Here is a 25496-nt window from a genome sequence, read left to right as displayed (position 1 = left end):
CTTTGTGAATAATTTACTGAGAATTCCTGTATTTGTGCTCGTCAAAGAAATTAGTCTGTAGGTTTCTTATTTTGTTGTTCTGCTCTATGTGGTTTGGGTACTGGCATGAGAGTGACTTCATAAGTAGAGGCTGGAAGTATTTTCATTTCTTCTATCTTTGCAAAAATCTACTAAGCATTGGTTTTAATTTTTCTTTAAGAATCTGGTAGAATTCTGAACTAACTTCATCAGGACCTGGACTTTTTTTTAATCATAAGGATTTTATTACCTCTTCAATTTTATTGTTTGTTATAGGTATGTCTATATTTTTATCTCACTTTGGTATGGAATATACATCTATAAGTTCATCCATCCTAGACGAAGAATGCAAATTAGGATTACTTTCAGATTTGATCTCACAATTAGAATAGCTACATTCAAGAAAACAAAGGACAAGTGGTGGAGAAGATGTGTGAGAAGAGGAATAAATACGGATTTATTCACTGTTGGTGGGAGTATAAACTAATGATATTACTGTAGATATCAATGTGGAGGTTTCTCAAAAAGCTAAAAATAAGCTCTGTATGACGCAGCTACACCAATCCTGTAGAATTATCCAAAGGACTCTAAATTGAACAACAGGAAGTTATGTAGGCTGCTGGGGAAGAAAAGTCATCAGTAGACACTGATGTACAATATTTACCTGCCAGGCAAGATAGAGGCATCCCTGCCAACTGTGATAAGACCATTAAGGGGAAGAGCTAATGACTTTGAAACTAGATTTGACATCTTCTCCATGGAAGGTAATGAGTGACTGACTGTTAATGTAAATCTGGTCCAAAAACCTGTAACTGTGAGGTCACAGTATCTACGGGGGGTTGGGGGGGTGGAGTATACTACTGATGCATTGACAAATAGACATGGAGCCATAATGCCTCCTAAACATTATGTCTAGTCCCATAGACTAATGCTAATTTCATCTCTTTTTTTGTGTTGCAGAGGGTGACGTTGCTACAGAGACTCCCAACTGGTCACAGTGCTGACTGGGAATAAGTGGTTACTGAATACTGAAACCTAAAGAATACACCTATATCATCCCATCCAAAGCCAAGGGAACCAATCATAGAAGTGGGTGGTGGAAAGACTGTGACAGTCAGAGGAGGTAGAGGAGTACTGTGAAGTTCTGTCCCCAGAATGTCCCAGGCCACTGCAATCACAAGCATAAGGTAGCTATTGATTCCTGCAAAGGAATACACTGGAGTGAGTGTTGAGTCCACTTGGGAAAAAGAAAGGACCCAGCAGAGATGGAAAAGCAGTAAGAGAGGGTAATTAACTAAAGAAAACACAGTCATGGTGCATTCTATACCTATATGAAATTGTCAAAAAAAATCGAAATTTTCTTAAAGGACAGAAATGGGAAATCACTGTCATTTCTGGGATGGGTTGACAAAAAAAGGAAGTAGAGTGACTCTAAAGTATGGTGGCATTTTCACTGTTCTGTCTCTCACCAGTGCCTCCCTTCTAGAAACTTCCTAAAGCCAAGATTGTGAAAGCGCAGCCTGTGTGTGTCTCTCTCTTTTGCAATGCGAGAGTCAGACAGCATACAACTCTGAGAACATAGTAACTATCCGTAGGGTCAACAATCAAATATGAGTAATGTAAGCTGTCGTATTTTTGTTATGGATCAACGAATGTAGTACTTACTGATGAGAATATATCTTCCTCAATTCTAATGTACTGTGAATGATTGAACATATGTAGGATCCCATTGCTGATGATGTTCATTAATATAGGAAAGCAGTGTAGCCTCTTGGTATTACACACAGCTGAAAACCTGTAATTCTTAAAAAAATAACAAAACCAAGTAAGATAAAATCTTTGAAAAATAAAGGTACACACACACACACACACACACACACATACTTCTAACAGCCCAATTCTAGTTGTGTGTTGATTTCCAAGTTAATTAGGTCTTCTGAGCCTTTGTTTTCTCATCTATGAAAGAGGAGTCTAAATAGGTTCATATATGGTTTGAGTGAGACTCTATATTAGGTCCTTATATGGTGAATAGGACAGAACAAAATTGCTAAATTTTACTACTGTAATCAACTTTGTATTACTTCATCCATACTTTGATAAGGGGGAAACTTCAGTTTGTAGAGTTTAAAAGCTGCCCATTAATATTGTCAATTTATGGTGAATAAGATAGAAAGTAAACATGAATTATAAGGGACTTTCATGGTTACATAACCATAGAACCTTCACAATTTTGAAGATAATATTTAATGTTTACGAATACATGCATATAGACATCAAAAGGCCAGTATTGTTTTAGTATGAATGCTATCAATAGTTTGTGTAGTTAATATACAAGATACACCAAGTAGCTGTCAAACAAAGAGTTTTCAAAGTTTACATTAAAATGATGATATATTTTACAACATAATAAATATTATATATTTTAAAATATATTTAAAAATTTACAATATGTTAAAAGAGGGACCTTTTGGGTCTGTCTCTCCCCATATGCAGGGTGACCCAGCATGCTGGATTAAATACAATTCCTCTTGCTTTTGCATCAAAAAAAAAAAAGAGGGACTGTTTAGGCTTCTGGTGTTGCTTTGTTTTACTTATAGCAGGGAAGAAAGACATACTTTTGATTAATTTTGTCTCTTATCTTTACTGAATGCAAATAATATTAGTCTGTCAGATTATTAGGATGAATTTGCAACAGATATGCTCCTTGACAGAGGCCCTGGTGACTTACACTCAACTTTAAATACATGGAGAGTAGTTTTCCATTTTAGATTTCCTGTGGATATTATAATATTTAATGTATTTTTCTCAATATATAAAATATCACTCACTTGACTTAGATAAGAGTAGTCAAATTCATGATTACATTAATTAGTGATTATGGTTTAATAAGTTATTTAGTTTAAGCAATGCACTCATTCCCTTTGAATGCAAAATTACTTAATTTAATAGCAAAGATAAAAATATTTATTTGTTGTAGACTCATGCTTTGTTGAGTTACTATATATTACTTTTCTATAGTTTTAAAACAATTAAAGTGTCGACCTTTGATATTGTGTTTGAGTACGTGTAGTCACAAACGTAAAAACCAAGAGGAAAAGATACCTTTTGTTTTCCAGAAACTATAATAGCTCCATTGTAGGAAAGGCTTTCGGTACCATTTCTGTTTTCAGAGTCATCTACTTCCAAAACTATGTTTTGATGCTTCAGCGCTTGGACAAAATCTTCAATATTTGAATCTAGTGCAGTTTTGATAACAGAAGGCAATATGAAAGCAAGTAAAAAAATTTCATGAGCAATATAAACATTTTTACATTCCTAGCATACTGTGAGCATACTTCATGAATAACATAATACTACTATTGGCCTAAAAAAGAGAAATCAGTCACTCATCCATCTTCTATTTAGTAAATCTTACAATATTATAAATTATCATAATTCCACCTAAGGTAAGTTAGTATGTGATACTTCAAAGATGATAATTCTATTTTATAACTTTTCTTTTTAATGCATATAAATTTATAATTTCTGAAAAATAATATGAGAAATACTATAGATTGTTCAGCCTGATAACATTTTCTTCTTCATATTCTTAACAAATAAATAAATATTAAAATATATACATATTCTGTCCACATTTGCATATATATTTCTCTTGGGAAATATAAAAGGATACCACCATCAAATCAAAAATTCTTATGTATTCTAAAAGAAGAAAATGGGTGGAATTACATGAGATAGAAATAAAACTGAGAAAAACTCACTGCCTTGTGCACACAAGAGAAAAAGATGTAATAGTCATCTGGTTTCTACAACATCAAAACTCAAGTGGATAACTGAGTTATCCTACTCTGAGCCACGATCGAGTGTGGTATTATCCAGTTAGAGCTGAGACAAGATGAGCAGCCAGGCCCTCCACATTCCACACAAAGACAGCTGCTATAGTCATCTCTGGGAACATCCCTCATGTGATAAAAGATGGTGTGTGTGTGTGTGTGTGTGTGTGTGTGTGTGTGTGTGTGTTGTTGTTGATGATGATGATGATGATGATGATATTTAATTAACTAATTTATTTATTTACTTCAAATCCTGATTGCAACTCTCCCTTCCTCCTCTCCTCACAGTCGCCCCTCTCATCCCCTCATCCACCTCTCCCCCTTTTCTCCTCAGAAAACAGGAGACCTCCACAGACATCAATTTGCCATGGTATAAAGAGTACTACTATTCTGAATGTTCTAACATCTTCGAAAGAAACATAAAAACTTTTCTTTTGCGTTAATTAAGCAGTTGTGAGTCAATGACCCATTTTTTGAGTTAAGAAAATACGTTTTCCTGAATCTTGCTGAACTTCATTCAAGAGTATGAAGTGCTGACATGTAGACATGTTGTCTTTGCTTGTCAATCACTATGTATTACACACATGATCACATGATATATGGTACCTAGTAGTAGAAAAGAGGTCTAAAGAGTCTTCTGCTAAGGCATAGTTTCTCTCTCTCTCTCTCCCTCTCTCTCTCTCTCTCTCTCTCTCTCTCTCTCTCTCTCTCTCTCTCTCTCCCCTTTCCCTCTCCCTCTTCCTCTCTCCCTCTTTCCCTCTCCCTCTCTCCCTCTCTCCCTCTCCCTCTCCCCCTCCCCCCCTCCCTCTCCCTCTTTCCCTCTCATGGCTTTCAGGTATAAAGAAGGGAGGCCAGGCTGAACAGTGACAAGACCCTTGTCCCATGCTCCCATCAGCCTTGTCCTCCCCCAAATCAGGAACCGATACACTGCTCCTCACAAGTCACTTTCTATAAAAATCACGTTTTTCTTCTGCCAAACTTTCCTCCTCCCTCCTGTGTCACTTAACAGTTAAAGCTTTATTTTTTTTTTATTAAAATGCTTATTTCTGTTCACCTGTGTTATTGATGACCAACAGGCTGGTTCTCAGACCCTGAGGGAGTTGTCCAGGAGACAGGAAATACAAGTCTGATTTAAATTCCCAGTTCTTTTTTTCCTCTATCAAAGCATTAGCCATGTGTTCCATAATCAGTGGGAGTAGGGCAATTCCAATAAGCAGTAGACTAAAGAATAAAGAAAAGTTACCCTAAGACTCCATGCCATTGGCTTCTTCAATAATATATTCCATAACTATTGATTAGATATTGATTCTACTTTATAGCAACCATAATGTTAAGTGCTGACATTCTAAAAGTAGTATCTCAACATGTCACAGTACTAAAAATCATTGTTAAATCAATGTTATTTAATCTGATTAGGAAAATCAAACAGCATGCATTCATAAGCCCAATCAAGAATTAATATACAGGCAATCCCTCTGTCAGTAAAACCATTACTGCATTTATCTCTAGTCTAACAGAAATACTAGGTAATGTGCTTTATATTTAAATGTTCTTGTAGTTCCTTTAAAATTTTTTATCTGAAAGAAATGACAGGACTCTGATACTCACAAGATCAAAAATGCTTTTCTCTCTCGTTTTAGTTTTAAGATGCGAAGTCTTGCTATAGCACAGACCTGTGTTCTCCAAAGGCTCATGCTGCTCAAGGTCTTCTGTGCTTGAGAGAGAGAAGGGTAAACCACCTCCATTTCATTTAAGCTTTCTGAGTCTGTTACTGTTTCTCTTTTCTCAAAGTCTGTATAAACACACATACATATTATGAATACCCTAAAGCACAGTAAACTCTCCATAAAACATTTAAATTATCATATGTCAGATTTTGTGCTTATACTTTTATTGAAAGCAGTTGTTTAAATAACATTTTTTCAATACCTCATTAAACTTATATAACATCACCACCTTTAGTATTTTCTTTTTATATAGTTATATTTTATAATTTGCAATTAAACTTTAAATTAGTAAAAATGTCTTGAGTTACATTGAAAATATGGTACAAAACATAGCATAATATCAAAACTCTATATACTCCCCGAGGGATATCTGCTAAATATATGTACAAAAATTAGAATTCAGAAAAGGGTGAATTTGGCTACACTTGGTCTTTGAAAAGGCAAATGTTTAATTGTAATACTATTCCAAAGGAGTTCAAAAATAATCCTTGTCATTGGGATCAGCAGTTGCCAATGTTTAAATACTTAATCCTAAGGTGTCAATAACCTGGACTTAAAAAGAAAAGATCATCAGCTTTGAAAATATTTAATATATCTACATAGCCAAGACATGTGAGCTATAAGCAGGATGGCTTCTGAATTGTCATCTAACTATTATTAAGTTATTAAGAATAACTCTGAATCTCTCATCTGTAAAATGGTGTCCACCACGTTTACTGAAGGAATTGTTACAATCATGAGATATGGGTATAGCCAAGTGTTTGCCTACATTGAACGAACTCCCTGTAAAAGGAAAAGCTCCCAAAATGACAGTTACTACATCCCATTAAACTACTTGGAAATTGGTAAGAATTCTCTCCACATAGGCCTTCTCTCTTAACAAGCAAGAAAGGATCTTTATAAGAAGCAATGGTCAGGTCCCATACCTCTGATTAAGAACATTAAATGCCTCAAAGAACCCAAGAAACAGTGCCCACCAGGAGTTAGAACTGCTGTAATATTAAGTAATTAGTGTTCCAAAGAGTCATTAATCAACACTAAGAATGGACTTCTGGCTAGCTGTACTGATGAGGTCAGCAAACACAACAGCCCATGTCAAACAATGAAGCCACAGTCACAATGAGTCCTTAGAGAGTCACAAAAACTAAATTGATACATGGCCTTTTATTAATTGCTCTTGTGAAGTATGCAGAGAGTTTTACCCTGTGTGGTACTTGGTCCTCCTTCCAGGTTTATGAAGACTTCATTCAGAGTTGACATGGAAACTTCATAATTCATCAAGCCCTGGCCAGCATATGTATCGAGATCACTGAAGAACTCTAAGCCAACGAAAGAATATGTAAAGTTTCAAAATGACATAAATATACTAACACTAGTAAATTAACACTTGTCTTAGATATGATATTTAGTGTTGTTCAGAAATCTCATATCTTTGCAATTCAATCAGAATTTAAAGGAAAAAATCACTTTCTTGGAAATGACTGTGCTAAACTTCCTCTTCAAGGTGCCTTGCTCTATCTTATATTCTTAGATTTTCATTTTCCTACAGACTTCCCTGAGGAAATACGAACAGTCATAAAAAACATAGTCTTCTTCCAGCCATACAACAACCCATGTAGGCCTTTGCCCATATCTGGACTTCTTCATGTATGTGTGTTACACTTGCAACACTTCTATCACAATTTTCTTCTATACCTGCTGGAACAGACAGAATGGTATGGTGTCCACTAAACAAAGGCAAATAATAGCTTCCTCCCACCCCTCTTCACATACGCATCTGACTCCAAACCTTGTCCACCTTCATCTGTCACATCTTGCAAACAGCTCAAGAGCACATGCTGCTCATTCCCCTGAATAGAAGCTGCTTTCTTCCAGGTCACAAAAAACCTTCACATTTTAATTTCAATGTGAAATTTCTTTTATTATTTGCAAATACAATATTTGCACTTATTTCTTTGAAAATTATTATATATGCATACAATGTATCTGCATATTCAGCCCCACTCTCCCCTCCAACCCCCGACCCCCTGCATCTCTGTCACCCACCCTTTCTAACTTCATTAAATTGATTTGTTTTTCTTGTTACTTCCTCTCCCTTTCATCACTTCCTTTTTTTCTTTTGGTCTTTAACAAAGCAATTTGCTTGGGCTGTGGATACAGCTCGGAGGAAAAATTTACTAGTCATGTCTCAGTTCCATCTAACTTCAGGTAGAACTTTCAGTTCCTACATCCTTTGTGACTTCTCCTTTGCTTTCTCTCAGAGTTTCAGTTCTAAACAACTTTCTTGCTCCATCCACCCACAAATCCAGTTCCTAACCCATACCCATGTTCCTCAGAATCCTGTCTCACTTTCCCCCATGATTTCCCATGTCCTGTGTATAGAGGCCATCCTAGGTTAAATGCTAAATCAAGGCACTGATCCTTGCTTCTCACTATGATTTAACTATCCTATGCACTAATTCATCATAAATACCATGGTCTTCTATTCATTAATTGAAGCCAAATTCTAAAAGTCATGCTGTGTGCATCCCTTAGACAGATCTTGCAGCTTTATCTCAAAGTATGTTTTAAAGACACCTACTCAGTTCCATCTTTACCAGTGCTGGGGTAGTCTAGATGCTCTTTTGAGCCTCTATGTTAAGTTCATAGCTAGTCTCTTGTGGTCTGCTCTTGTTCACCTGCATCTGGAGTCATCTTCATTATGCCAAGAATGGAAGTTCCAATCATACATGATCTCCCTCCTAATTAATCTCTCTGAGAAACCTAGTGGTTTCTCAATGTGCTTAGAATAAAAATCAAGGTCAGTAATGAAATATTCAAAACCCTTCCAGCTCCATGAGCCATTCATCTCCCCTACAACTTTCTCCATCCCTACCCACACTCTGCTCACTCTCTTAGTCTCCCTCAGACAGACTTTTTGCCTTCTCTTTGGACTGCATTTGGTTTTGTGTCCAATGATCCTATTCTATATAAACACCAGCACTACTGTGCCTGGCTAGCATGCATGAAACCCTGTGTTTAACTTAATCCCTAGACTCTCTCTCTCTCTCTCTCTCTCTCTCTCTCTCTCTCTCTCTCTCTCTCTCACACACACACACACACACACACACACACACACAAGGGGAGGCATGAAGATAGTACTTGATACAGTTTAGTTTGTACACAGAGTTTGTACTTCTTTAGGGTTACTTATCAAAAACAAAAACAAAAACAAAAACAAAAAAAACATAGCTTGTGGCTGTTACCCAGGAGTCTGGAAGCCCATGCTAAGTAAATAAACTTTGTGTTCCTTTAAAACATAAATGCATGTACAATAAAGTGAGAATACACAAATACTTGTACCAAAGACCTTCCTGTCACATTGTCACATCCTCATCTCTACTGTCATCACCAGACTCGGTGAACCTGCTTACTAAGTATCTACTTGATGAGATTTTTTTTCTGACCTTAGATGCATGGCAAGTTCATTTTTAGAGCAAGCCAAAAGGATGAAGATTTAATATTCCTGAGTATGTCCCTTACCAATGACAGATGAGGGAAACGAGTGAGTAGCTTCCCCACACCTCTCCACTGGAGTGGCAGTGAAGACATTGACTCTCATTTTCCTCCAGTGGTGTCACATTTCTATTTCCCACCACGGAACCCAAGCTTTCCCAGGTCTTCCTCTGTCCTCTTTCTTGGCTCCTCCCTGCCACTGTTTTCACTGATCAATGACTAAACAACGCCAGTGCACTCAAATCTTCATCCTAACTTTTGTTGACTAAGACAAAATGTAGGTCCGTTAAATAACAAAATTGATGACAAAATTCATGGTTTTTCTCTAATTTTATTCTAGCGTAGTCATGTGTGTTACCTGGGAACTTGTTTGTCCTTTCCAGTGGCAAAATGTACTCAAGTTTTTCTTTGTTTTTTGCTTTTAATTTGGCATCGGGGATGTGGTGATTGATGAAGGATGCTAACTGCTCTGGATCACACGTTTCATCCATAAACAAACTAGGATTTCAAAGCAAAATCATGACAAATAATTACATTTTCGAAGTGCTACTGCACACACACACACACACATCTGAATATTACATTTCTTGGCTTTATGAAATAAACAAAATTAGTAATAATAAGAATAATCTGACAGCTTGAAAAATCTTCTATACACAGGATATATACAAACTCAAAACAACTATGAATAACACACACACACACAGAGATGAACACAGCTGCCTTCTGAATGCATAGTCATTGCAGTTAGTATGATGAGCCCAATATAAAGATGAGCAGACGGAGGGAGTGATATAATACAAAAGAGATCTCCAAGGGAAAGTAATCAGTGCATGTGGCAATGAACGGAGAAGGCCGTATACTATCAAAATATTTTTGCTTTGCTTTTGGGTGGGGGTTTTGTCTTTTAGGATTCGTTTAGCCTACATTCAGTTTCCGTTAGTTTCAGTGTCACAACTCTCTGGAACCATACACAGTTGCTAATAATACTGGTTTCTGAAAGTACTACCTTGGGTTCTTAAGAGAGAATGAAAATGCTGCAGAGATGGCAACCTGGGCAATGTATTCCCATAGTGAACACAGAGCTTTGGTTTATAATGCATACATTTCGCTATAGGTAACATTGGCACAGACCAGAAGTAGGCAGGAAACTAGACAACGTGTTTGCTAAGCAGTTCTCAATCCATTTTGTCAAAGATAAGGCTTGAGACCTAGTCTCTCTGAAGTGTGCACCTCTGGTGTACCACGATGAAAGCATACATATTGGGGTGGAAACATGTCTAAGTGGTTAGCAGCACTTGAGACTCTTCCAGGGGAACAGAGTTTCATTCCCAGTACCAAAGCCTGGCCATTCACAAGTGCCTAAAATCAAGTACATGCATGCATGGCACAGAGATATGAGTAAAGAAAACAACAGATCTTTATATATATATATAGTCTTTTCTCAAAAACTCTTTACCTTAAGTGATATCCAAGACCCCATTTTCTCTTCAGAAAGACAGAGGACCCTGTGCACTTGAGAGTCCCATTGGAGATGAGCACTTTCCTGTCTGAGAAAACAAAGCACATATGAGAGAACCTTAGCAGTACTTCTTGTCTCTCCAGCAAAGAAAAGTGAGAAATGAAAGCTCAGAATTCCAAAGCCACGATCATTGAGTCATGACTGTGCCTCCCGGCCATTTCAAATTTTGAAACACATCTTAAAACTTGTGAAATTTGGAGCTTCCAACTCTAATCTTTTTAGGTTTCTTCCCACACTTCCTAAAAGGGAAAATAGGTATTCTTTGGATGATAAGGCAGCTAATTTCATTCCCATATATCAAAGATTTTGGAGCTTAAATAGGCATACAAATTATCTGAAAACAACCACAAGTTTCTCTACTGGTCACAACCCAACAAATGTCCAGCCCATGTGGAACACCAGGAGAGAAGAGGATTCCGAAATCTTCTAGAACACTTTGGAGTTGAGGTAATGAGACCAGGGCTCTTAACCCTAGGAATAAAGGTCATGTACAAGTTTCCCAAAGTTTTCATCATGACACTGAAGTAAAGTTATCAGTTACCTGCAAGAATGTCTGCCTCATCCGTGAACTGAGTACTGAAGAGGATCACGTGGTCTGCCCTGCGTTCCTTCAGGAAACCCCATATTCGCTGCCTCGAGAAGGGATCGAGTCCTGCAGTAGGTTCATCTAAGAGCAAAATCTTTAAAGGATAAAGATATTCAATATATGATCCCCTTCACGTTAACTATTTCCACATAATAGTGTAGAAAACAATAACTAGAAATAACTGTAGTATATCTTTATAGACGTAAGCATAGCCACTTCTTGCCTGATACATTATGATAGCTAAAAGCCCCGCATGACTCTTACTGAGACTCTTACAACCTCCATTCTTCATGTGCCTAAAACTTACTTGAGGATCTCCTAGAGTGGCAATCCCAAAGGTGAGCTTTCTTTTCTGTCCTTCACTTAAATGTTCAGCAAGATCATCCTCAACATTCTGCATGTCCAATTCCAATATGATTTGTTGCACCTGTACAAGAAATATATACAAAGCCCAAAACACAAAATGACCCATATTTTTATAAAATTAGCTGCCCATTGAAGAAGGTATTTTTTGCTTGTTATTTGAGAATTTCATTTAGATCTCCTTCATATGCATATATACTTTAGAAAGTTTTTACTGTTTTAGTCTCATACAACGTTCCAAATGCCTGTTAATTTTAGCTGTCCCTCTTTGTATTGCCTCTACCAGCCCATTTTACCCTCCCCCTCTCCACTTATTCCTCCTATTCGAGACTTATCTTCCATCCATATCAATCTATTCTGTTTCTTTTTTGAGTTATGCATTTTTTATTTGATATATTCTTTATTTACATTTCAAATGATTTCCCCTTTCCAGGATCCCACCTCCCCGAAAGTCCCATGGGCCCTCCTCCCTCCCCCTGTTCTCCAATCCACCCCTTTCTGCTTCCCTGTCCTGATATTCCCCTACACTGCTACACTGAGCCTTTCCAGGACCAGGGGCCTCTCCTTCCTGAAGAAGGTATTTTTAATAGGATTTCTTTGCCTAAAGATCATTCATAAGAAGGCAGATAAATGGCTGAGAGGATTCTGTGGTCATGATTGAACATCGTTAGTGACTGGGAGCTGAAATAGAGTAGCTACACAGTCTACCTCTTGCTCTACATCCTGTGGAAGAATCCCTTTTATTTTAGCAAACAGGGTGAGGTTTTCCTTTACAGTGAGTGCATCGAATTGAACATTATGCTGAGGACAAACACCAATCATCTTTCGGATTTCTTTCAAGTCTTGCATTTCAGAGACATTTTTATTGTAGACTGTAACTGACCCTAAAAAGGAGGGATTAAAATATTTCAAGGTTAGCAAGATAATATTTCATTTATATTTGGAGATCTCATAAATATTTAAAATTACAACTAAATACAATTAAGCATTAAAATACTCTCATGAATATTTAAAATTACAACTTTACTAACAAGTACTATTCTTAGCCTAAGAACTATGTAGCATGTTTTCTCTGAGATAACACAACAAAGGGCTACAAGTGATTCCTGTGAAATCTGGGAAATGGAAAGTCCATTAAAAATCCTATAGGTCTAGGAAACAACTTTATGTAACCATCAAGCCATAGAATTTTAAATGGCAAACATTTATCTACCCTCGTTCTCTTATCAGATATCTTGTCTGTGAGGTGTGGCTTTCTGCTTACCTGCAGTTGGAACATATAATCCACTGAGGATGTTTAGTAATGAAGATTTGCCCGCTCCACTGTGGCCCAGAATTGCTGTGATTTGACTCTCATAGATATCAAAGTACAGACCTGTTTAATATAAGATAGTAACATTATCAATAACAGAGTACTAGACAGTGCTAGTCCTATATACAGAACAAAACAACTGAATTTCATGATGAATTTAGCAAGGCTTTACATTACATGAAGAATTATGGTAACTTAAATAATGCTACTGATACACAAACATCAGTAAAATATATACAACAATATGGTATTCATTTAGGATCCAGAGACTAGAAGAAATCTGAAATGGACCAAAAATATCTATAAAATAAAGATTAACATATTACCTTTCAAATTAAAGGCAAATCACTTAAAAACAAATTTGTGCTAGGTGTGGTGGAACATGCCTTTAATCCCAGTGTTTAGGAGGCAGAGAAGACAGAAGGATGATCTCTATGAATTTAAGACCAACCTTGTCTACACAGAGATTCCAGGACATCTAGGGCTACACAGAGAGACATTGTCTCAAACAAAAAGAAACCAAAACCAAACCAAAACCACAATGTTACACCAGTGGAAATGTACATTGGCAACTTTTATATTTGTGTTTTGGTTTGCTTTTGTTTTGAAATAACATGTAGTCCTGGCCTGGTCTGGAATATTTGTAGGTTTTTAAATAAAAAATAGATAGCATGGGCCGGTGAGATGGATCAGTGGTTTGGGACTCTGCTGAGGAAGCTTGGCAACCCAAGTTTTATCTCCAGAACACAAGCAAAGGTGGAAGAGAGAATCAGCTCCAGGAAGTTAGCTTCTCACCGCCAGAGAAACACCCGCTCCACATCACATCATGCACATGTGTGGACACACACTAATTAATTATGAGGTAAGTTAAATACAATAAAATAATAGTACATAGCATTTTCAAGAGCAAGAGGAAAGGGGCATCAGCTGCCCTGACACTAATTCTTATTACAGCAATAATTAAATATAAAAGCTGGTTTCCTCATCAGCAAAGTGCAAGAGAACATAATAAGACTTTCTTAAAATTAAACATGAAAAATTTCATGTAACACTCTTACTTACCATAGTTCCCAATACACACTAAGAGCTTTAGGATTAAATGTCTGTCACTGTTGTTTTTGTTTCAATTGTGTTTAGCTGTAAGTATGGGTTTTTTATGACTTTGGAGGTAAGTGATTTAAAATACGAATCAGGAATCCTTAAAATATGGATCTTTTTGGTGATTCTGCTCTGATAAAACCATCTTCAGGAGACAGTGATCTTTATAGCAACAAAGATTCACTTTAGTATTTTTAGAGCAGTAAACACCTAGAAATGAACTAAATGTCATCTGTCATTTGGGTGGGATGGTTTCACTCGACCTGTTACTCATACAATGCAGTATTATTTAGCCATGAAAATTGTAAAAAGCAAGTTCTCAGAGGCGATCCAGATCAGCCACAAGGTCTGCCTGCAAAAAGGTTTTAGAAAGTGCTCTCCTTCCTGCCCTGGCTTTCCAAAGAATAATTCCACATGAAAAATCTATAATTGGAACATTTGGGGTGTGTGTGTGTGTGTGTGTGTGTGTGTGTGTGTGTGTGTGTGTGAGAGAGAGAGAGAGAGAGAGAGAGAGAGAGAGAGAGAGGCAACACTTTAATATTTTTAAAGCACCACAACTTCTGAAAGTGGAAAAGTCTGAAAATATTTAAAGATAGAAGGCATGTGACTCTTGCAAGCACCAAGTTCATCATGTGCTCTAAAATTCTAAATTAAATTTAAAGATCCTTCAATATATCCCGGGGCCAAACTTAAAGAAGAGGATGGCAGATCTGGGTGATATTGAATGAGAAGAATTGGAAGAATGAAGTTGTTCACATATACAGTGAATCCTCAAAGTCTCAGTCTCACCGGAATGAATGCTATTGAGCTAAGAGGTGTTGGGTTGTTCCAAAATAAATACGATGTAATTGGAATGGACAGAGAGCCCTCAACCTTTAGTAGGGTTATGATCCATCACTTTTAGCTCTTTAAGACTCAGACTTTTATAAAAACTCATGTCTTATTTTATCACTTTTTATTTTTATCTTAGACAGGGTCTCACTGTGTGGCCCTGGATGGCCCGGAACTTCCAATGAAGTCCAAGCTAGCCTTAAACTTACAGAGATCCTTTGGCCTTGTGCCTACCAAATGCTGGGACTAAAGGTATGTGCTAATCAAAGGACATGCCACTGGGACAAAACAACAGCCTACAGAATGGGAATAGATTTTATTAGCTCCACATCCAATAGAGGACTAATATCCAAAATATACAATGATCAAGTGAGGAGGGGAGGGTGAGAGAATGCGGATGGAAAGAAAGCAGGGAAAGACAACTAGAATGGAGGGGCTTCTGATGAGTGGTGTGGAAAGGTCGTGCAGTGGGAACTTCCTAAAATAAATGCAGGTGATCCGAATGAATTCTCCAAGCCATGAGGGAGATGGAGTCCCAACAAGTCCTCTCTCTGGTTTTTGTTGTTGTTGTTGTTGTTGTTGTTGTTACCCTCTAACACTCCTCAATGAGCAAAGGTTTCTTATTTGATTTCCTAGGAGTTATGAACTAGAAATGTGAATGGAAGTTGTTCTCTAGTCCTCATTCTGAAGACTCCACAAAGCCCTCACCTGGATAAAAGTTACTGGAAGATTTTAACAGTTCTCTTGATGTTTGCAAAACATGGCTTTGGTTTATGTAGATGATATAACAGAGTTTAGAAGCTTTGAATTTCCCCTCTCTGCTGCCCAGGTGCTGGCATGTGTTTTCTGTAGATAGCAGTTGTGTGTGAAACAGGGACACATGTGTTATGTGTTTTCATATCTTAGCCCAGGGGCTACAGTATCTCCCTGGGGTAGACTGATGACTGAGACAGTCATCATTGTAATGATGACAGCAGCAATGCCACACATATACAATGAGGGGGAGACACTCTGTAACCAGCTCGCAGCTACGGTCTTTCAGGTTGGCATCTGGCTGACTTGTGTCTGTGACTTAGTTTGAGGACTTGTTTAATTTATGCTTATCATTCTAAGCCATAAATTTTATATTACTTCTGATATTCTCTTTTATGTTTTTTGTTTTCTTGTTGTTTCTTTTATATATATATATATATATTATTTTCTATATTCTTTGTTTACATTCCAAATGATTTCCCCTTTCCCGGATCCCCCCTCCCCATATGTCCCATAAACCTTCTTCTCTCCATTCCTTCTCCAATCACCTCCCTCCTTTTTCTCTGTCCTTATATTCCCTTCCCATGCTAGATCAATCCTTTACAGGATCAGGACCTTCTCCATACTTCTTCATGGGAGTCATTTGTTATGCAATTTGTGCCTTGGGTATTCAGGGCTTCTGGGCTAATTAATATCCACTTATCAGAGATTGCAATCCAAACTGGGGAAGACCCTTGAGGACATAGGCACAGGAGAAAAGTTCCTGAACAGATCACTAATAGCTTATGCTTTAAGATCAAGAATTGACAAATGGGACCTCATAAAATTACAAAGTTTCTGTAAGGCAAAGGACACTGTTAAAAGGACAAAACGGCAACCATCAAATTGGGAAAGGATATTCACCAACCCCACATCTGATAGAGGGCTAATATCCAATATATACAAAGAACTCAAGAAGTTAGACCCCAGGGAACCAAATAACCCTATTAAAAAATGGGGTACAGATCTTAACAAAGAATTTTCACCTGAAGAAATTCAGATGGCTGAGAGGCACCTTAAGAAGTGCTCAACATCATTAGTCATTAGGGAAATGCAGATCAAAACAACCCTGAGATTTTACCTTACACCAGTCAGAATGGCTAAGGTCAAAAACTCAGGAGACAGCAGGTGTTGGTGAGGATGTGGAGAAAGAGGAACACTCCTCCACTGCTGGTGGGGCTGTATGATGGTGCAACCACTGTGGAAATCAGTCTGGAGGTTCCTCAGAAAACTGGACATGAGACTTCCAGAGGACCCTGCTATACCTCTCCTGGGCATATACCCAAAGGATTCCCCGGCATGCAATAAAGACACAAGCTCCATTATGTTCATAGCAGCCTTATTTATAATAGCCAGAAGCTGGAAAGAACCCAGATGCCCCTCAAAGGAGGAATGGATACAGAAAATGTGGTATATTTACACAATGCTACTCAGCAATTAGAAACAATGAATTCACAAAATTTTTAGGCAAATGGTTTGATCTGGAAAATATCATCCTAAGTGAGGTAACCCAATCACAAAAGTCCTCTCTTACTACCAAGCATAGCTTCCAGTACTGGGACTGGATCACATCCAATTGAGTTGTTGGCTAAAGGGTCCCATGGAAATCTCCAAACAACGCAGACTGTTGCCAAGACTATATGTTGCTCTTCACAAACTGACAGCAAGTCCCCATTGCTGAAGGCAACACCCACACAACAACTCACTAAGCATGGAGAGGTTGAGTTGGTGCCTACACAGAGCTTTCACTCCTATGTTCTAACATCTTTGATAAGGGCAATGTACTCCATAGGCTACCAAAAGAGGAACAGAAACACAACACCCTCCCTACAAATTGTGCTAGGGTAATGGTAGCACAAAGCTATGGGAGAAATCAACCAATTTCTGATCTGATTTAAGGCCCATTTCACTAGCTGAAACTCATACTCAACAACCTTTAGTTCAGTGACCAAGAACTAGAGACTAAGTTGCCCAGAGACCTAGAGTAAAAACAAATAATACTGGTCTTAAAAAAAAGAAAATTTAACAATTAAAATGATATTTTACTATATCATAGATCAGCACCTTATCTAGCCATCATCAGAAAAGCTTTCTCTTGCAGCAGACAGGGACAAATACAAAGACCCACAGCCATGACGGAGAGAGAGAGACCTTGGAACGCACAGATCTCTAAATAGGATGTCTCCATCAAATCCTTTGCTCAGAGATCAAGGAACCCCTCAGAATAGAGACGGTGGAAACAATGAAAGAGCCAGAGGGGATCAAGGACACCAGGAAAACCGAGCTCCTATTAACTGACCATGCTAAGATCGTATGAACTGAAGCAGCAAACAGAGCCAACATGGGTCAGGTCCTCTGCATGTATACTGTAGCTTTCAGTTTAGCATTTTCATGGGTCTCTGAAGTGCAGGAATGAGTGGGTCTTGTGCCTTTTGCAGAGGGGGGGCTCCTTTCCTTCTGTTGGTTTCACCTGTCCAAATTTAGTGTGTGTGTGGGGGGGGGGGGATTGTGTTTGTTTGGTTGGTTGGTTGATTGGTTGGTTGGTTGGTTGGCTGGTTGGTTGGTTGGTTGGTTGGTTTTTGGTTTTTCGAGACAGGGTTTCTCTGTGTACCCCTGGATGTCCTGGAACTCACTCTGTAGACCATGCTGGCCTCCAACTCAGAAATCCGCCTGCCTCTGCCTCCCAAGTGTTGGGATTAAAGACATGCACCACCACTGCCCAGCTTGACGATTTTTTTTTTATTTATACATTTTATTTTCTATTTTGTTGTGTGTTGTTATCTCTTAGACTCTTGTTCTTTTCTAATGGAAGTTAGAAAGAGAATGGATCCAGATGGGAAGGGGAGGGGGGAGGGCCTGGGAGGGATGGCGGGAAGGGGAACCTACAGTCAGGATATATTGTATAAATCTGTTTTTCATAATATGAGGGGAAGAAAAAGGTGCATGTGTCACCACACCCAGGCTTGATATCATTTTCAATAAAAGCAGCTGGGCCTCTGAAATGTAGCTGTTAATTGGTGCTTGCTCAGTGTTTGCTATATAGAACTATAACTGTTAGAATATCTAGTATTATAATATGCCTAGTCATACAAAATTAAAAATCATTTTGTCATGGAATATTAATCTGTTAATTTAACTCACTGTCAAAGGTTTCGTTAATCTTGTCTTGGTTAATGTTTCAGTTTATTACTGCATCAATAAACATGAACGGTGTAAATTCCATCATGACTATCTAAAAGTTTTATCAGATTCTAGCATTCTTTCCTGACAGTGCAAATATAAAAGTGTGTTTATGGTAGCCATAGTAAAAAACAAAACAAGGCTGTATTTTTCAGTTTAGTCACATATTTTTGTAAGCTAATAAATCCATGAAATATCTGGAAGGACTTTTACAATGAATTCTGAAATATTGGTGCCCAGATGGTAAAGTTAGGTCACTTGTATTCTTGTTTCTTTCTTTTGCTTTTGTCCTTTGCTTTTGGTTTTTGGTTTTCTCTTGTCGATATATTTACGTTTTCTTGCTGAATGTTTCCCAGGCTTGGGTATTCATAATTAAATCAAATCAATAGAATGAAACATTGCCGGGCAGTGGTGGCACCCTCCTTTAATCCCAGCACTTGGGAAGCAGAGGCAGGTGGATTTCTGAGTTCGAGGCCAGCCTAGTCTACAGAATGAGTTTCAGGACAGTCGGGGCTGTATAGAGAAACCCTATCTCAAAAAAAAAATCAATAGAATGAAATATTTTTCTTTACCTTTCAAAGCCTCCAGTTTCCCAGACTTCCCTTTATATTCCTTTTTAATATTTCTTATTCTGAAACAATGAAGAGGTACTTTATTAGCTAATACTTACAAGTTAAAAAAGCACAGACAGATATAATGGTAGACATAAAAAACATTTTATAGTAAATAACATATGACATAACCTGACTGCTCAGACACAAGTAATTATTTTCAATTAATCATTTCCTCTGAAACAGGAAATGAAGAAGACTCTCTAGACTTTGGACACTTTGACTCCCACGTTCAGCTTTAATCTCACGTTTACACTTACACGGCAAATACCGCAGTGTGGTTATTGGATGAATAAGAAGAAACAAAAGAGATTAACTCTAATCAGAAATTTTATTTTAGCCTTTGACTGGGGACAGGGGGAGGTCATGATATAATACCCATTGTCCTCATGCATCCTTTGTGGCTAGACTTTAATACTTTATTTTTAATAAAGACACTCCCTTGCAGGAAGAACCAATGTTTTCTGATTTCAGAACTGAAAATAATCATTTGCATTTGGGGCAGACATTCTGTTGTTTTTCTGGGTGCGTTCTGCCCCTACTGTCACATGACATTCTCTTTGTCTGCCTTCTACACATCCAATTTCTCTGGCTTAAAGGGACATGTGGTGAGGCATGGAGGCACATGCCTGCAAACCGCCCCCCCCACCCCCCCGCATTCGGGTGGCAGAGGAAAGAGGTCAAAGGTCATCTTTGACTAGTAAACTTTCTATGAGGCCAACCTGAGCTGTATGGAGACCCTGTCTCAAAAAGCAAAGCAAAACGACACAAATTTTAATAGACACAAAAGATAGAAGTAGGCAGACACACAAGACAAAGGTAGAACATACAGATCGGGAGTTCTCAACCTTGCCAATGCTGCGACTCTTTAACACGGGTCCTCATTTTGTGACACCCTCCCAACTATAACTATAATTATTTGTATTGCTATTCCATAACTGCGATTTTGCCCCTGTTATGAATTCTAATATAAACAGCCATGTTTCCAACTGAGGGGTCATAACCCTCAGATTGAGAATCACCAATATACCCAGCATCCAGGGGAGTTTCCCTTTCAAGAAGCATTTAAGAAAAACTCTTGGTTATTATTACAGGGGACTGTGAATGGTTCAGACTGATGCTGACAAAGACAGGTGCCTTCCCCTTAGACACTTGACACAGACTCGCCACAGATAGCTGGCGGTTAACAATTCTTTAGTCTTTACTCAATATTAGCACAGCTACGAATGTGTTTACCTGATGGCTTCTTTCCCTTGGTATTCTGGATCTACCGGCTCAAAATACTCATCTGAAGGAAGCTCAGGGTCTATGTCTCTCTCGATGATCTTGTTTCTATGAGTCGTTTTTCGAAAACAAGACGTTGAATTCAAGAAAAACAATGGAGGATACCGGTGCTCTGCCCCAGCTAGTTAGAACGATAAAGTTTGTGGTCAATACAATGAATAATGAAGCCTTGCTAATAAAAGATGCAATATTTTGAACTTTCAAACAAGATATAATTTTTCCTTCAAGTTTAGAAGGAAATTAATGATGAAAATCTAAAGCAACATGGCAAAAATTAACATAATAGAACTTTTAACAAAATATCAACTGAATAATTGAAATATATAATCTAAAAGATATCTATGAGGATAGATGAAATCAAGCATTTTTAGAAATGCAATTATTAATATTGCACATAAAATAGCTATAGAGATGCTATAGAAACTTAACTATACTATAACATAACTATAGAAACCTACATAGGTTGACCATGCCAATATAATTTATCATAATATAGGAATCTACAAATCTATAGTTACATGAATGAAAAATAGCATATACAGAAACTTTATTTCTTCAAAATGAATATGACAATACTGTAAAGTTTTCATTGATACAAAAGAAGTTAAATATTATTTATTAAGGATATACATATACATGCCAGAGATAATGGGCCATAGGCATGCAATTACACAGCAATATATAAGACAACAGGAACTTTTATCAAAGTTGGGGGCACTATCAAAAGTTAAAAGCATGAATGAATCACACATAGAGATGAACATTCTGATTCCATGTGGAGAAACTGTGGGCTTATGTGGTTTTTTTGTTGTTGTTGTTATTGTCAAGAGAAAGAAAATTAACCCCATAATCTATATATTTGCAATCATAAACCAGATAGGACAAGGTTGAGAATAATAGCTAACAAATCTTTATTTGACAAATGTTTCTACATTGTTTCTACAATGTTTCTACAATGCCCAGTAATAAGCCATAACAGGAACTAATTTTGCTTATTCTTGAAGCTTTCTTCTGAAGTAAAAGGTATTACTACAAAATGCAGATTCACTAGCATTAACACACTTATGGGCTTGTTCTATACCTAACATGACACAAACTAAAATTAACCAAAACACAGACAACCATGTCATTCTTTTCTAATTCACTGTGGAGCCTGAAGATGACTTCATGTTTCTGAGAGGCCTGCCTCTACCAACTAAGTGCTGGGATCCCAGGAGCACATCATCACACCTGGCTGTGACCCTACTCAGGATCAAACCAAGGGCTACACACACACACACACACACACACACACACACACACACACACACACATGCTAGACAAGCATTCTTTTTTCAAAGATTTATTTGTTTATTTATTTTGTGTATATGAGTACACTGTCACTGTCTTCAGACACATCAGAAGAGGGCATTGGATCGCATTACAGATGGTTGTGAGCCACCATTTGGTCATGCTGGGAATTAAACTCAGGACCTCTGAAAGAGCTGCCCCCTGAAATGCTTTTGAATTTTTGACAGTTTCTACCCTGCCTACTATTCCGTATCATTGGATCCCTCTCCTCTAAGACTTTGTCTTCTTTCTGCCTACCTGCTGCCTTGTCTACTTCCCAAAAGTCTGCTCCTACTCTATGCCTCCTTTTTTATTTTTTTCTGATTACCTTGATATAAATTCATACTATCATTCTTTCAAAATACTTGGAAGGACACTTAAAATTATAAAGCTTAATTAATTTAAAACTGTATTTCAAAATCAACTTAAATAATTATAGTATTTCAAAATTAGAATCATTTTACATATATTATTTACTGTGAAGTATAGATAATTAATTCAGACTGAGATTGAACATTTAGTCTTGCCTCTAAGGCTATTTTAATAAAATCCTAAGAAAAACTTTCCTAGGTAATCAAATAATTGAAAGATCAGAGAAAAATCCAGTTACTTACAGAGCAAGATTTTGTCAAAATACAAGGCCAAAACCAAGTAGAGAAAACCATCAAAAGCCAATATAAAAAATATTGCTATCATTACATATGATTCTCCTGAAGGGTCAGGAAATACAGCACCATTCAAGTTATAATCCATGAAGATAATCTAAGATTCAAACAAAAATAATAATAAATTCCTAAACTCATAAATGAGTTGGCACAGAACCAATAATTCAATTGAAAGTTAAGTTTTTAAGGAAATAGCTCAATAAAGGTATACTCAGTAACATACAATATAAGTGAATGAAGCTAACAGAAATGCAAATCTGAGTCAATATTTGAAAATAAATCAATATGATTCTGGATACAGCACAATAAAGCAAGAAGAAGGGATGTAATCGCTCTAGTGGAGACAGAGAAGGTACTTGAGAGAGTCGGGAACCCATTCACAATACAGGAGATTTCTTCACAAACCAAGGAGCTAAGATGTCTACTGGAAAACATGTTTGGTAGCAAAATGCTGAAGTTTCCCTTTGCTTGCATTTCCAGTCAACATTACAACAGACTCCAGAACTATAGGTCAGGGGGCTCCTGGGTGTCTGCAACTCCACCTCCAGGTGGGACCAGGAGGCCATTCAATGCCCTCTTCTGGTCCCGAATGAATGTGTGTGCACCTAATACACATGCATACATTCAGCACACACATAAGTATATAAAATAAAAATTAAAAAAAAATCATTTCTCTTAAATCTCTTTTCATCAAAGGAATCAATAAGAAAAGAGAAAAGCTGGCAATGATTGAAAAAATAGTCTGGTGCACGGCAAATGTAATAACTGTTGTAAAGTAATAGGGAAAATACAGAAGGCTCAATAGAAATACAAAGAAAAGATCTGAATAGACAATTTGCAAATCAAAAAAACAAAAGATGCCACATGAAAAGACACCCAAAGCTGGGCAGTGGTGGTGCACGCCTTTAATCCCAGCACTTGGGAGACAGAGGCAGGCATATTTCTGAGTTCGAGACCAGCCTGGTCTACAGAGTGAGTTCCAGGACAGCTAGGGCTATACAGAGAAACCCTGTCTTGGAAAAAACAAACAAACAAATAAACAAGAAAGGCATCCAGGTTTATCTAACACAGAGAAAACATAAACTGATGAACACAATAACATCTTCATCTGGATGGCTAAGACTTAAAAATTTAATAATAACAAATGTTAGTGAAGACTGAGAAAAACTGTAATGCTTTAGTGTCGTTTTTTTTTTTATACAAGTCAGATGATGTCACGATTTTAGAGAAATATTTAGTAGCAGCGGTGAGTTTAAAGTGTTTGTACCCTAGTCTGTCACCCAACTTCTCTGAATACACCAAACTGAACTGGTGTACAGAAACACATGAAATAGTATCTATAGTAACTTTATCAAAAAACCATCAAAGCCTGGAATTCTACTCTCATTTATCAAAAAGGAGATAATGTAGGCATATAATAAGATGGTATATACGTATATACCTTGTAGCCATATACAAGGCTATGCATTAGACTATTAACAGAACACTGGGCAACTAAAGTTAAATATTTTAAAATGCCATATAGTACCACTTATATAATTTTTTTAAAAAATGGATGAAACAAATATTTGTATTTCAAAACCTAAGCTTGGCTGATTATAAACAGTAAGGATGTAATTTTCATAAAATGGCTACCTACTGGAGAGAGGTGTGTTAAAACATGCTTCAGAGAGAACACAGTATTCTCCTAAAAGATCCTAAAAAGACCCCAAGTACACTGCTAGACTTTATAAAGTTTGTGGTACTAGGTACTTAAGTCTTCAAAGATTTTCATAATCAATTCATAGTTTACTCAACACAACGATTTAAACAGATTTACACAGAATTTTTAATAAACTAGTGATTTTTATTTTAACCTTTACATAATGGCAACTTTTTTTATAATGTAGTAAATTTAGCTGTGTGGTGGGAAATTTGCAACAGTAAGCAGCACTCTTGGTTAAGACCAGACTGGAATATAAGGAGCTGTCATGGATTAATTCCTTTTGAAGCATCCATAATAACCTATGAACTTACCTTAGCCATCCCAGATGTGAAGGCAAAGGGACTGCAGATGCTCAGAACCCATTCCAGAGACAAGGGGAGTTCTTTGTGAAGCACAGTGAACCCCACACACCCCCAAAAGAGGGTAAAGAGAAATACCATTAGGTTGGTGAGGACAGCTTTCTGTAACAGAACAGCCATCAGGAAAGTGACAGCTATCTGAAAAAGAGAAGACATTGGCTGTTACTGACAATAGCTTTGGAGAGCCATCAGCAAAACCAAGCTCATTATTTGTACAAGGTAGTATCAGTGGGGAGACAGGAGGGGTGTAAAGGTATCTGTTCTACCCTCAGATCTTTTTTAGTTTTTCTCTTGTATTCCCTACCTACCTTCTGGTTTTCTGTTTGTTTTTTTTTTTTTTTTAATTCCCCCTTTCTCCACTCCTACCGCAACCCTACCTGCTAGGGCCCTCTCTCTTTTCCCTCCATCCCTCCTTTTCCTTTCCTCTATCCCTCTCTCCCTCCCCCTCTCCCTCTCTCCCTTTCCCTCCCTCCTTTTCCTTTCCTCCTTCCCTCCTTTTCCTTTCCTCCATTCCTCTCTCCCCCTCTCCCTCCCTCTTTTTCCTTCCCTCCCTCCCTCCTTTTCCTTCCCTCCCTCCTTTTCCTTTCCTCTATCCCTCTCTCTGTCCCCCTCTCCCTCCCTCCTTTTCTTTCCCTCCCTCCCTCCTTTTTCTTCCCTCCCTCCTTTTCCTTTCTTCCATCGCTCTCTCCCTCCCCTTCTCTCCTTCTCCCTCCCTCCTTCTCCTTTCTTCCCTCTCCTTCTCTTCCTCTCCCTCTCTTCCTCTCCCTCTCCCTTTCCTTCCCTCTA

At 37.7% G+C, this 25496-nt stretch overlaps 1 protein-coding gene across 3 annotated transcripts in view; it reads right to left on the bottom strand.

Moving 5' to 3' along the window:
• The window catches only part of Abca6 (ATP binding cassette subfamily A member 6), a 69262-nt gene that overhangs the window by 27619 nt on the left and 16147 nt on the right, over positions 1-25496 (bottom strand). For all 3 annotated transcript variants that reach the window (XM_052195350.1, XM_052195352.1, XM_052195349.1), the window contains exons 8-22: positions 24663-24848; positions 22596-22743; positions 20605-20773; positions 19330-19388; positions 12809-12919; positions 12253-12428; positions 11489-11608; positions 11137-11275; positions 10533-10623; positions 9432-9571; positions 6781-6897; positions 5460-5643; positions 4906-5072; positions 3121-3254; positions 1684-1821 (exon numbers count right to left, since the gene is read on the bottom strand). In XM_052195350.1, the coding sequence (XP_052051310.1) occupies positions 1684-1821; positions 3121-3254; positions 4906-5072; positions 5460-5643; positions 6781-6897; positions 9432-9571; positions 10533-10623; positions 11137-11275; positions 11489-11608; positions 12253-12428; positions 12809-12919; positions 19330-19388; positions 20605-20773; positions 22596-22743; positions 24663-24848 (2079 nt within the window). The remainder of the gene's footprint in view (positions 1-1683; positions 1822-3120; positions 3255-4905; positions 5073-5459; positions 5644-6780; positions 6898-9431; positions 9572-10532; positions 10624-11136; positions 11276-11488; positions 11609-12252; positions 12429-12808; positions 12920-19329; positions 19389-20604; positions 20774-22595; positions 22744-24662; positions 24849-25496) is intronic.

The sequence above is a fragment of the Apodemus sylvaticus genome, chromosome 10 (assembly GCF_947179515.1).
Source record: "Apodemus sylvaticus chromosome 10, mApoSyl1.1, whole genome shotgun sequence".
In the NCBI taxonomy this organism is placed as follows: domain Eukaryota; kingdom Metazoa; phylum Chordata; class Mammalia; order Rodentia; family Muridae; genus Apodemus; species Apodemus sylvaticus.
Note: the sequence above shows the minus strand (reverse complement) of the source record. Positions and strands in the feature narration are given on the sequence as shown.